The sequence below is a fragment of the Fulmarus glacialis genome, unplaced genomic scaffold (assembly GCF_000690835.1).
Source record: "Fulmarus glacialis isolate BGI_N327 unplaced genomic scaffold, ASM69083v1 scaffold5086, whole genome shotgun sequence".
Taxonomy (NCBI): Eukaryota; Metazoa; Chordata; class Aves; order Procellariiformes; family Procellariidae; genus Fulmarus; species Fulmarus glacialis.
The window spans coordinates 18,146-30,978 of NW_009217368.1; the positions used below are offsets into that span (position 1 = coordinate 18,146).

The 12,833-nt window shown below is 43.1% G+C and overlaps 1 protein-coding gene across 1 annotated transcript in view; it reads left to right on the forward strand.

Annotated features, from left to right (window-relative positions):
- Window positions 1–11,812, forward strand: part of SYCP2L (synaptonemal complex protein 2-like) — a gene marked incomplete at its 5' end in the record, with an annotated part of 29,822 nt that extends 18,010 nt beyond the window's left edge. Inside the window, 10 exons of the mRNA XM_009579631.1 lie at window positions 472–526; window positions 4,033–4,124; window positions 4,290–4,353; window positions 6,074–6,205; window positions 7,398–7,522; window positions 8,169–8,248; window positions 9,740–9,839; window positions 9,920–9,978; window positions 10,461–10,530; window positions 11,753–11,812. Of these exons, the coding sequence (XP_009577926.1) occupies window positions 472–526; window positions 4,033–4,124; window positions 4,290–4,353; window positions 6,074–6,205; window positions 7,398–7,522; window positions 8,169–8,248; window positions 9,740–9,839; window positions 9,920–9,978; window positions 10,461–10,530; window positions 11,753–11,812 (837 nt within the window). The remainder of the gene's footprint in view (window positions 1–471; window positions 527–4,032; window positions 4,125–4,289; window positions 4,354–6,073; window positions 6,206–7,397; window positions 7,523–8,168; window positions 8,249–9,739; window positions 9,840–9,919; window positions 9,979–10,460; window positions 10,531–11,752) is intronic.
- Between the last annotated feature and the right edge of the window lie 1,021 nt (window positions 11,813–12,833).

Here is a 12,833-nt window from a genome sequence, read left to right on the forward strand (position 1 = left end):
CCACAGTATCTGTGGATGTTATCAATACTAATATTTAAACAGTACCTGAGAGAGAGAATAATGACTCCTGTCCACTTTGACAATAAGACGACTTTAACTCTTAAACATCCCCCTTCCCTGATCATATGCCTAAATTACTGATTTAATTTTTGAAAAATGCTTAAACCCTCTGCCTTGCTTTGGCCACCTCCCGGTTATAGCAAGCTGCCAGGGACTTGCCACCTCTAAGTATGTAGCCCATTTTTTCTTTTAAAAGGTGCTAATTTCCAGGTATCCCCAGATTGCTACTTTCAGAAACCAACCAAAGAAGAAAACCTTGGCTACTGACTGCACATTAACAGTTTGGTTCTCCTGCTGATCTCTTAAGGAGCTCCCTGCCATTGCTATTTGGCTGTGCTGCTCCTGCACTGCTGTGATGTGCTGTTGCAGCGTCTGCTAGTCTAACTCTGGTCTTTATGGGTTACTTGGCAGGAGTTACGAAATAGGAAACAAGAACGAGGAATCAAACAAGCTCGAGAGAAGGCCGGTAGGTCGTCTGTGCTTTTTCATCCCTAGAGCCTTTGGTTGCTGTGTATATCCACCTGTACGCATTGGTTGCACCCTTAAAGAGGCTGAAGTTTAAGGCTTACCCAGCACGGAGGTGGAGGGATGTGAGCCTGGGAGCCTCAAAATAGCCTGCTTGTTGCTACTGAAAGCAGTGCTCAGGGTGCACCAGGACTGCCAGACCAGCGAGTGAATGTCTGTGTTCGTTTTTCTTTCTCGCTGGGCTCTTGGCTGCAGCTGAGGCACGCTGAAGCTTTCCTCCTTGCGAGAGCTTTTTATCTGGATGCAGGAGGGAGGGAGAAATGAGGATGGAGGATGCTGCAAACCCTTGGCAAAGGGCAAGCACCTGCCTTTCAGTGTTTTTATGCTGCTGGTTTTATGTTAACTGTTGCTGTTCTGGCAGATTTCACAGCTTAAAATACTTTAGCTATTGCACTGTGGGGAGGAAGAAATGGAATAATTTGGTGGTAAATGAAGGGGAACAGCTGGGGGCCTTCTGGGTGGATGGGGGGAGCTGACTGAGCAGGACTCACTCTTGATAGTGTCTTTAGTCCCATTACAGGAAACATCTTTTCTCTGAAAGCAACAATGAAAATACAAGCACTGGTCAGAGTGAAAAAAGCTGGATCCTTGACTCTCAGAACAGGTCACTGCCAAAATCTCTTGACTATACCCGAAAAAGACCCAGGGTGAGAAGTAAATTAAAAGGTAAGCTTGGTCCCCTGTTGACACTTAGCTATGCATGACATACTGTACTGCAGATAAGGAAATGGCTGATGATGGTTTGAGAAGGAGGATTTGGCTGAGTCCTGACGCGAGTAGGAGAGAGCAAGCTCGAGGCCGGCAATGAGGGGTGCCTGTGGAGGAGGTGCATCGTGCATCCTCGTGCTCGAAGAACCGGGCTTCTGTCCCCTTCCCTCCAGTGAATGTACTGAGGTTCAAACTTCCAGATAGAAATTGGGCACCTAAATCTATGTGGGTGCAGTCCTCTGTGTAATGGGGCTGAAGAGCCCATGGGTGTTGAGCTGATGGCTGTGTTGGTGCTCTTGAACACAAGAGGAGGAAGAAGATATCTTTGGAGCTGCCATACCTCCTCCCTACAACTTTCCCTCCTCGTGTCTCCAGAAATAGAGTTGACTGGGGAATAAACTTTGAAAAACCGCACAGTTTGCTGACCTATTTATATGCTGACAGGCCAATTGTCCTCTGAGTGATGTGATAATCTCTGATAGCATCCTCTGCTCAGGCCTGACCAACAGCAAACCTCCCCCGTGGCTGCGCTCCATGGCTGTGTCGGCTGCTGGGACCTCCAAATTCAAACTAAATTGCCCTGAAAGAGTTGGAATGTCTCTGTCCCTCTCATGGAGGATGAGCCTTGCTGAGGTAGCTGTTGGTTTCTATAGGGATGAAAAAGCTAAAGAAAGTTGAGGGAGAAATTATGCGTTATGCTGTGTTTCGTGGGAGTTGTTCACTCCAGTGCCAGCCCATGTGCCCTGGGCTGGGACTTGGGGCCATCAGACAAGCTGCTGAGCCTGCCCTTTTTTGGCAACTGCTCTGGATGCAGTGAGTTGCATATGTTTGCATCCTTTAGAAGCTTTGTTAGAAAGGGGTTTTGAAGCTTAATGCAAGTGTTGCGAAGTTTTCTCTTGTAAATGCCTGGAAAACCAAACTCAAAACTGGATTATTTAGCTGCGATGCAAACCTTAACTGGGTAAGGCATGCAATTACGTTGTCAGTAACCAGGTAAGCTTTTCTCCTTGCAGTGCTTCCAGTGTCTTCCGCAAGTAGTGGCAGTGACTACCCGACAAAGAAGGTAAGGAGGTATCATGCTTAGGTGCCTCAGATTTAAAAACATTACGTAATCAAAACGTGTACAAATGAGTGGGAATTAAATAAACTGGTCTTATCTTTCTTCTCAAATGTTCTGGTGGACAAATTTTCCAGTGTTGCTGAGACTGTGTTGGTCTACTAGAGGCTGGGGAAAGAAGAAGGTCTTAGGAAAATGCATGAAACTTCATAGAAACAACTGTGCACGAGCCCTAAGCAAGTTCTTCTAAAACTGTGATATTTACCTGTGATAGATGGAAAATTGGTCAGGAATTGGCATGCTTGGTGTGACATCTGCCTTGGCTGATGCAGATGTCACTCTAACAGGAACGAATTTGGCTCTAGGGGTGTGCTAAGAGCTAGAGCTGCCTATCCAAATACCTGCAGAAATCCCAGCTGGGTCCTACCAGGCTGTGTCCCCATGCTGTCCTCTGCCCTGTCCTGCCAGCCCAGTGCCTTGGGAAAGCTCATGTTCTCCTCTGTTTTGCTGGCAATTTTCAGGGCTTTTATTCCAAGTCCTATGCTCACACTGAGTCCTGGTTCATGCACCATCCTTTTCCACTTTCCACTATAGCTTTGGGAAAACTAACCATGGATTATACTGACAGAGGAATTAGTGGACCAGACATACATCAAGCAAAATAAAATACAGTTTAGCAATGCCAGACTTTTCCAGTGCCCAGCCGTTAAGTGCTGTGTATCAAATGTTTTGGAAAGGTCCTCACACAAATACGGAAAGCTTGGGGAAAAAATTCTCCAGATCTGGTAGTTGCATTAAAAGCTTTTATTTTCCACTAGAAACCTTTTCTTTTCTCTCTTGACTAAAATGCTTTGATTCTGCTTATGAAAAACTTCATCCACTATACAACTTTAATGGCTAAAGGGAGGATTTATGCATGCATTGAACTTCAGGGCACAGACCTCCTTCAGTATTGGAGAGAGCTATTAGTATGTTAGGCATATTTCAAGTGTATCTCTGTTCTTTGTGTTTAAAAAACAAACCAACCAACCAAAACCCTGCCCCCCCCCCCAAAAAAAAAAAAACCAAACCAACCCAAACCCCTACTTCTGTAGTAATGTTTAAATAAAATACATGCTTAGACTTGGTTTTGTTTTAACAGGAAGCATCAAGGCGAAGAGCTCAAAAGGAGATGCTAAGGAAAAAAAGCACATCCAGCTCCAAGGGAGACGATTTAACTACAGTGGATCTTGCTGGTATTTCTTCTTTATTCTTCTCCAATGCATTAGAAAAGTTGTTTTTATATATGTGGGTGTGTGTTTTTTGGGCATGGGTTGTTTTTTTATTATTTTTTTTTATTTTGCCTTTTTTTCTTCATGTTTTCTTTGTAAGCATTCTGCCTTGTGATATTTCTTGTAATGGCTATGAGGGCTGGATATTGTTTGTAGATAAAGTCTCTTGAGCAGAGAAAACATTAGCTGGAGCTAATGAGAGGTGAAGGAATGAACTTAACTGGCAGCAAGAAATAAAACAGCTTTTGGACTGTGTTTGAGTCACTGTCTGTTCACTGCGTGAAGAGATAAAGGAGACGGTGGTGTGGGGTGTTTTTTTTTTTTTCCTGCGTATATCATTAAATTGAGGTTTCTAGTCAATACAGGATTCAACCTCTGTCGCCTGTGTTGCTTGGCTGATCTCTTGTGCAGATGAAACGCTCTCAGAGGAGCTTGAAATGGGTCCGCTATCACTTGATGCGTCTGCCAAGGACTATTCCAGTGATGAGGAGAAGGCCACGCAGGTGCAGTACACAGCCCTTCAACTCCTTCTAATCTGCTGTCAGGCTACTTCTCATCTAAAACCAATGCATCATGTCGCTTTGCTTCCTGTGACGAGACAAGTCCCTGGCAGCTTGTCTGCAGTGCAGGATGGGTACCTTCTTACTTTGTTGTCCTTCTCTCCTTAGAAGTTTCATGATGCATCTGGCAAATTGTCAAGAGAAGAAGAAAGTTTTGAGCGGAAGGACTCAGGTTTGTCTGTCTCAATAACATGGAAGAGCTGTTTAAAAAGTAGAATGGGGTGCTGATGGACTTGTCATTTTCTTTCAAAGGCAAGTAGGCACTGAACTTTCTGATATTTGAAGGATACTTTTTGCATAAGAAATATCTTCCATTTCTCTGTTTTGTGTATTGTGACAGACTATGGCAAGATGCTTTTATATACATTCCTGAGTTCATCATTAACTCTTAAATACTGTCCTTGATCACAGGGGAATGCTACTACTGTAGCTGTTAAGAGCTGGGGATTTACAAACCCAATGACCCAAGAGAAAATATGTGAAATAAGTAAAAGAAGCCTGAAAACTAATTTTTAATTATTTGAAAGTGCAGTGCAACTTCATTTTAAAAAATAAGCATCTCTGAAAGTTGTTGACTTTCTTTATACCTAAGAATATAGATGTAGACCATCATTATAAGCATTTGGTAAATGGTGACAGCCACTGCTGTAGCTTTTTTTTAGGTAAGTGACATTTAAAGACCTTTCTTTAATGAAACAGAACTTGTACAAACTGATACAAAACTGCGGCACAGTCTTTTTGTGATTGGAAACAACTGAACTTCAAGAAAGTCGAGCAGCAATGGGCTGACTTCATCCTAATATTCCCGATGCTGATATAGTTCTGAGAGAGATTGTCTTAAAGTTACTGTTGTGACTATGAGCCAAGTCACTGAAGCCTTGGTCTCAGATAAAAGCATTCCCTTTCTCGTGAGCTGGCTGTGTTCATGTTCCCAATATGTCTCTTACCTGTTCAGCATTTGCAGAATATACTTCGCTGCACCAACATATCTGCTTAATTTTGGGGGAAGATATGTGCTGATGACTTAATTTTTATCACTGTTTACCGTACAGTCGTACAGTGGGAGAGGAGTTGATACCGTGCAAAGGCAGAAGTAGGCTTATGTTCAGAGATTTCGGGTGTGGTCTGTGACTGCATATGGACACTTGCTCCATGAACCTTAAACCTACTTCAGTGTGCTCCTCGTGGTCCGACTGTCCCCCTTGTCCTGGGCTCCGCCACCTTCCTGCTTTCTGCCCCATGGAGACTCCAGAGAGGTTGTTGGTCAAAGACACCTCACTGAGCTCAGAGAAGTGGACAGTGAGACAAAGGGATGATTTTTTTTTTTGCAAGTTTTCCTTAAAATATGGGCTGCAGCCTCCCTCACAGTGTTCCTAAGGGTTTTCCTGGGTTATAAGTAACTGTATGGCAACTCTCATGAAGCTGCAGAAAAGAAGGCTTTTATGGGTGTGAATAGTTTTTCTCTCTCCTATGTATTTATGCAATTTTTTTTTTAAGCAGCAGCTGAAATTAGCTCAGGAGCAAATGAGCATACAGAGATTATGAGCTTGAGCTGGAAAAGAGAAGGGGAAGAAGCTAGGCAAGAGTGTTTTTTCTGGTTAGAATAGTGGGCCAAGAAATGAAGGTGTCTTTAAGATGGAGGTATGGTAGCTTTCCAGTTATCTGCATAGCACTAGGCAGTCTAGTTGCCCGCTTTTGTGAGGGAAGAGACTTGCTGGTGAAGTCTTGTTCTGTCCTGTAAGTGTGATGCCAGACCCTAAAATGAAGTTGCCTGCTTTTCTGCAGGATTGGTAGTTCCAGTGGTGGTTTTTACTTGAGTAGCTGGTAGTACTGCCACGTACCTCCTGCAAAAGAACAGGTCTGTTCTGAAACATCATCTGTTCTCTTTCTAGATATATTCAGCGGCACTGTCATAAAAAAGCCTAAATTTTCCAGTTGGGAAACAAGTCATTTGTCCTCTGACACTTCCTATAAACCAAGGAAACTTTTTGATTCTGTAGAGAAGGAAGCAGAGATCCAAACAGGTAAAGTCAGATTGGCAATTAAGATGAAGTGTTTAAATGCTTTCAGCTTTTCTTTTTTGATGCTAGAAGTCATAGTCACGTGGAAGCTTGAAGAGAGGTATATGTAGTGAGTATATCTTCTCCAAAAGTCAAAATGTAGCAGAAGACATGTATTGCAGCATTGCCATTTGGATACCACATATGTAGGGGTGTGAATAAGGAAATTTGGGTTCCCTAACCACAATCCACTCGGGAAGCCGCTCAATGATGCCAGCACTTTATAGTCTTTCTGAATAGTGATTGTCCAGAGCCATTAAAAAAAGGAAACTGAAAAAAGCATGCAGATAATGGACAAAGTAACTGCAAAACACTGCTAACTCCGAACAGAAGGGGGTTAGGCTTTCCTCGCAATGAATAAGTAGAAGACAGGAAAACAGTGGCCTGACTCTTTTTTCCATTGTGCTGTGCTTTTGCCTCATTATCTGTAAATATGTTGCTCTTTGTGTTTGGTTAGTACCGTGTCTCTTCTTCCATGCTGCTTTCTAACAAGACTTTCTCAATGAGTTTTGGGGCAGTTTCATAGAATCATAGAATCATTTAGGTTGGAAGAGATCTTTAAGATTGAGTTCAGCTGTTAACCTAGCACTGCCAAGCCCACCACTAAACCATGTCCTTAAGTGCCACATCTGCATGTCTCTTAAATACCTCCAGGGATGGTGACTCAACCACTTCCCTGGGCAGCCTGTTCCAGTGCTTGACATCCCTTCCAGTGAAGAAATTTTTCCTAATATCCAATCTAAACCTCCCATGGTGCAACTTGAGGCCATTTCCCCTTGTCCTATTGCTTGTCACTTGGGAGAAGATACTAACACCCACCTCGCTACACCCTCCTTTCAGGTAGTTGTCGAGAGAGATAAGGTCTCCCCTGAGTCTCCTTTTCCCCAGACTAAACAACCCCATTTCCCTCACCCGCTCCTCATACATTAGTGTCCTTTAGCTTTCTGTCCCAATGCTTCCTACCACCTCGGTAACGCATCCCACTGCTATTGGCATTTCCCTCCTATTTGTGAGCTCTGGAAGAGCAAGACTCAAATTTGACCTCTCTAACAAATGTTGTTGTTCACATGAATGACGAACCCTTCAATAGCACGAGGGTTTATATTCCAATAAGCCCTCCAGCACAGTACTTAACTGGGCATGCGCTTTCTCCTAGGTCAGGAAATGGATGATGGTGTGGATGATGCATTTTTTTCCAAGATGCTGCGTGAAGACTTCAGTGATTCAGGGGTGATTACTGCATTTGAAAGCTTTATCAGCCAACTAAAGAAATTGTTCTGGGTAATGTGCACTCTCTTAACATGTGCGCTGTGTGTGGCATTTTCTCATAGTAAATGAAATTATCTTTTTATCACCAGGGGAGTTGGTGTAAATATCCCATCTGTATTTTGTGCCCAAGAGCAGATTTGTACTGAATCAGCACTTTGTATTGTGCAACTGTGTTTTTTTTTTTTTTTTTTTTTTTGAGTGGTTAGGTGTTCACACTAAATTTTTAGCACTAATCCTTGAATCAAGACTGGAGGCGGTTGCATTTACAAATCAGTTATGATTAAAATGTACACAGTTTGCATTAATGCTGGTCTGAAGTGGTGCTAACAAAGACCTGGTTTTGTGCAGTTAAGTGTGTTGGACTACTGGTGAAGTTTGCTTCTTTGCTGGCTGGATAGCATGACCTTGACCTGAATTCGCATGGGTTACATAGAGGTCTGTTGGTGTAACTAGTGTGGTTGAATGAAATCAGTTCATATTTTCAGTACCCTGCCTACGTGTCATCTCACTTCAGTTTAAATTTGACTTAAGATGGTTTCCGCTAAGCTGAAAGGCAGCCCACAGAAGGGTTTGCCTTCCAGGGAAAGGTTTTGAAAACTAGTCTTCTAGGTTTTGGCTTGGGCCGTTGCCCATCCCTAACAGCATGTCCTGTGGTTAGTCCCGGTACAAAAGGATGGAGACCAGTGCACAGAACGCCCTGAGGACTTCGGAGAAGAACGTGTCCGCCCTGCTGAGCAGGTAAGCTGTCTGCTGCTGACTGAAAACAGTTTCAGCTTTGTGTACATTTTGATATAAAAAGAAACGCCTCTTTGTAAGTGAACCTGACAGCAAGCTACTGCGCTCATTGTGGTTTGTAAGGTAAAATAGCTTGTGTGTGTTTCTCTTTTCCTTTTCTGTAAGAAGAGTTTCAGAAGCATAACTCCTGTGATTTATCCTGCTTTTCCTGTAAGGGGAGAGTGGATGGATTAATTAATGCAAAGCAAGCTTGAGTTAGGAGCAGTTGATGAAGCAGTCCTTAGACTGTCTTCTGATTGTCATCAGCGTTCACAAATCTGTTTAAAACCCCTCTTGTTACACTTAGTAACTTCTCTTTCTACATGTTTTAAGAAAGAAGCTAGAGTCTGATTTACTTAATGAAGTGGGGGAGAAGAAAAGTAAGGGGTCTGTTATAGACCCATTTCCATAGATTGTTTCCATGTGCATGAAACAAATGCCAGCTAATGGACTTTACATGCACTTACCAGATAGGGCTTTAAGCAGGTAATTTTGCTTTATGGGTTGTCAAATTTCTCAGGTAGGGGCTAAGTTAAAAAAAAATCAATTATAATAGTTATGGATTTGTTATAAGAGAAATACAAGCACAGCCTGAGATATGAGTAAGTCTATCAGGCCTCCATATCTACTACATATCCACTTTGCAGGATTTAGATCAAACGTAGTACGAAATAATAGCCTTTAAAGTGCAAAATCCCTGGTTTCAACAGGTTCTTGCTCTCTGAGCAGAATTTGCTTGTCGTTAAGGTACATGGAGAAGTTTGTGTTTCAAAAACAACACCAGCAAATGTTTTGGGGTGGAAGATAAGAGTTTGACGGCAGTGAGCTGCTGCCGTTCTTTGATGCTATTAACTAAGTAACCCGGAGTCAACCAGAGCCACAGGATAGTGGGGACAGAGCTGTGCCAAATCTGTCCTACCCCAGAAGGGTAGTTTCTGAAGTCACCATCAGATGATGGCTTGGCATCTCACTGCCAGGGGAAGAGTGGCAAACCCCAGCGAATAAGGGTGTTGCTGGTTAAGGTTTAGAAATCACTGGCATCCTGTGGCAACAGCGTATATGTATATCAAACCCATGGTAGGAAAACCCATCAGAGGTTATTTGTGCCAAGATGTCATCTTCAGCTTGGGAAATCTCTGCTGAAGTTTTGTGGAGGCTGGAAGAGTATGCAGGGCAAGTATAGCACTGGGAAGGAACCCTGTTGTATGCTCTGTCCTGGGCCTCTGTTACTGGCTGCTATTTGAGACAGGCTATTCAGCTAAACTCATCTTCAGTTTGACCTGGTACAGCTATTCACATGCTCTGTGACGTACCTGAGAACAAAACTGCCCCATGTGTTCTGCAAGGATGTTTGCTTCTGCCTAAAGGGCAGGTTTGGAGCTGAAGGGGTTGTCATCTGCCTTGTGCTACTGCACATTAAAGTGTCAAACTTTTGTTTCTGTTCTCCATCACTAGGCTGAGTAAGTTGGAGACCTTCCAGAAGATTGTTGTTGAAGAGCTTGCCAGTCTTGAGAAGGAAACTCAAATCTTGGCAAACATGGAGAAGGACGCAGTGGTGTGTATGACTTCTTGTGTGCCAGCTCGCGGAGACACACCTTCCCAAGTAATGGGGGTTTTCTTTGGGGCTCTTTTTAGGACTTCTGGAACACGCAGTTGCTCAAACTGAATTCTTTTTGCAACCAGCAAAAGCAAAGGTATGTCTCTACCAGCTGTTCTGCATGCTCACAAGTCTTCTGATCGTCAAAGAGGGCACTAGTTAGCCTGGTGGTATCCTCACTGGTATATCGGGAAGTATTCTGAACCCAGTATAGCATCTCCGCTTGGTGTCCATTGATGGAGCCTTTGCAGCCTCGTCAGGGTTTTGAATTGAGACTAGGGTGCAATGAGGGACTCTCTGCATGGAAAAGTTGTGCAGGACAGGCACATACCTCAAGAGACTATACCAGGATCTGGAACAAGGTGCACCCTCTGGTCACATCTGTATCTAGGGGCCAGAGAAGGTGGAAGGAGGCGATCATTTCCTGTGTAAAAGATACTGTTGGTGCAAATGCTGAGCAAAAAGCTGCAAAAGGGGGAATCCTCAGGTTCATTTTTATTAGTAAATATCTCTGTTCAAGTTTCATCAGTAAGTACTAACGCTTCACAGACAAACTAGCCAAGCTCACTTTTCTTCCAGAATTCAGTCTGTTGACTCGGCCCTGGGTGAAACAGCAAAGAGTTTTGCCGACACCATCCAGAATACAACGGTATGTGCAGTATGCAAGCAGCTCTGTACGGGTGGTGGGCTCTGAGCTGTGGCCTGACTGATAAGTGTTGGAAGTGAGAAAATGAAATTGAAGTCCTGGGAGGGGAAATCTTTGCTTAGCTGATCTGTGGGGCTGGTTCTTTGTGGGACCTCTGGTCCTGATGCATGGAAAGCATCAAGAAAGCAGTGTTTGCCCTGCTAGGGACTAAGGAAAACGGTCAAAAATTACTTGCCTGAGGGAGAAGGTAAGGACAAGGATCATCCGGTAGCAATGCTTCTCCTGGGTTCATATCTCGGGGATTCCTTCATCCTGAGGCTGGTTTCTGTGTAGTTAGTGACCCTTAATGCAGTTCTCTTCTGTCACTTTGTCCCACTTGCCCTTGGAGTTGTGTGTCCGTGACATCCTGTGGCTAGGAGCTCTACAGCCTAACAACACCTTGCATGCTTTCTGATGCTTTTTGGGTCTGGCAACATCTAGCCTTGATGCCTCCAAGTTTGTTTTCTAAAAAACAAATTTATTCACTTACCTTATTCCAGTTAAATATTCTGTTTTTAAACTCTTCAGAGTCTGATCACTAACTTACACACCCATTTTAATGGAGTATTCAGCTTAATCTACAAATTAACTTTGATACAATGCTTAGTTTCCACCTTGTCCATCCCATCATACGTGTGTGTATTTTTGCTACCGCTGCTGTTCCAGTTTTTATGTGTAGACCTGATGGCTTTGGGGGTTTAGCATTAATTACTGTGATGTGTGTGTGATGCCATGTGTCTGCACTGCACAGAGCTGAAGAAAGCTCCTTGTGTTGAAGGAACAACCATGCCTGTGGGTCACTACAGTAGACTGGGCCTGTGATTTTAGAAAAGATGCTGAAAACCAGCGGCTTGTTTCTTTTAGCTGTTAAAGCTTGGAATCCTGAGCCTTTCCATTGGGAAAAGTTTCTATTACGAGCACTGAGTTGCTTAGGGACACAGGCCTTTCCCTTACCAGGGGTGCTCCTGATGAAGGACACCTTTAAAGAAGGGCAGGGCTGAGGAAGGAGCAATCGTATCATGGGAGCTGCTCATCCTGCAGCACCTTGCTCCAGGGTGGGTGCTGGAGAATTAAAAGCTGAATCTAAATGTGCTTCTAGGCTCTCTGCAGTTTCTTTTCTTATGCAATATAAGCGTTTGTATAAACTTTTGAAATGTTTTTCATTATCTTTTTTCCTTCCCTACAGTATGAACGCCCAATGAAGGAGGCAATAGAAAACAACGTGTTCACTGTTCCTTCTGACTAGAAAACCCCTGAATTCATTAGAGCTCTTAACATTTGAGTACCTTATGCAGCATAGAGAAGACAGTCCTGTGAAGGATGTTCATCTATTTTAAATGGAAATAAAAAAAAGGGGAGGAAAATAATATTGACATTGAGACTTTTTTTGCTTAAAAAGAATATACACTGCTGAGTGATCTAGTTTTGACCCCTGGGTTGATAGCATCAAGTTTTTCTGCAAAATGGGAAGATGAGTCCATTAAATATCAAAGAAATAGAAAATGAACTAAATATCACGATTTAGCCACCAAACTGATGCATATACTGGCTTTCTTTGAGTATTCTGCTAATACCTTTATCAAATGTAAAAGGATTTAATGATTGATGCTGAGTAAAGTATTGTTTGCATAGAATAAACAATCTCCTCATTTCTTTTGAATTCATGCACTGTGAATGCCTGCAGAAAGGTACTCTAGAGTGCTGTATACCCTGCATGGGGTGTGTTAGGGGTAGCCTTTCTCGTGTGCACCCAGCACTGTGGGAACTGCTGGCTTGAAACCAGAGCCACTCAATTCTGGATTGCAGAGATAAAAGCACAGAGAGATATACTGGACATTGGCCAGATGCCTGATGGTAAACTGGAGACTGTGGAGGGCAAGAAACTTGGAGCATTGCAGACAAAATGGCAAGTGAAGCTGGAGAAATTATTTTTAAAACCAGTGACTATTGGCTTCTAGGAGTGTTCAAAGTACAGTGAACAATGTTAGGATTAGATAAACTAGCATCAAAGGTCTCTTGAAAGAGAGTAGAGGATAAACCATGCTATTTAACATCGTATTCTGCTTTGACAGAGTTCCCTAAATCACGGTTGCTCTTCACAAATCGTTTTTAATGTTGTGGCAGACTTCACATGTGCTACTGCATCTTAATGAATTTGTGGGAACATGGCATGTTTCCAAGCTCTGTCTTCCTATCTACTTATCTTATAAAACCAATCTCAGATTGCTGTGTGGGTTGGAGTGGAGGGAATCATTCCCTGCACACAA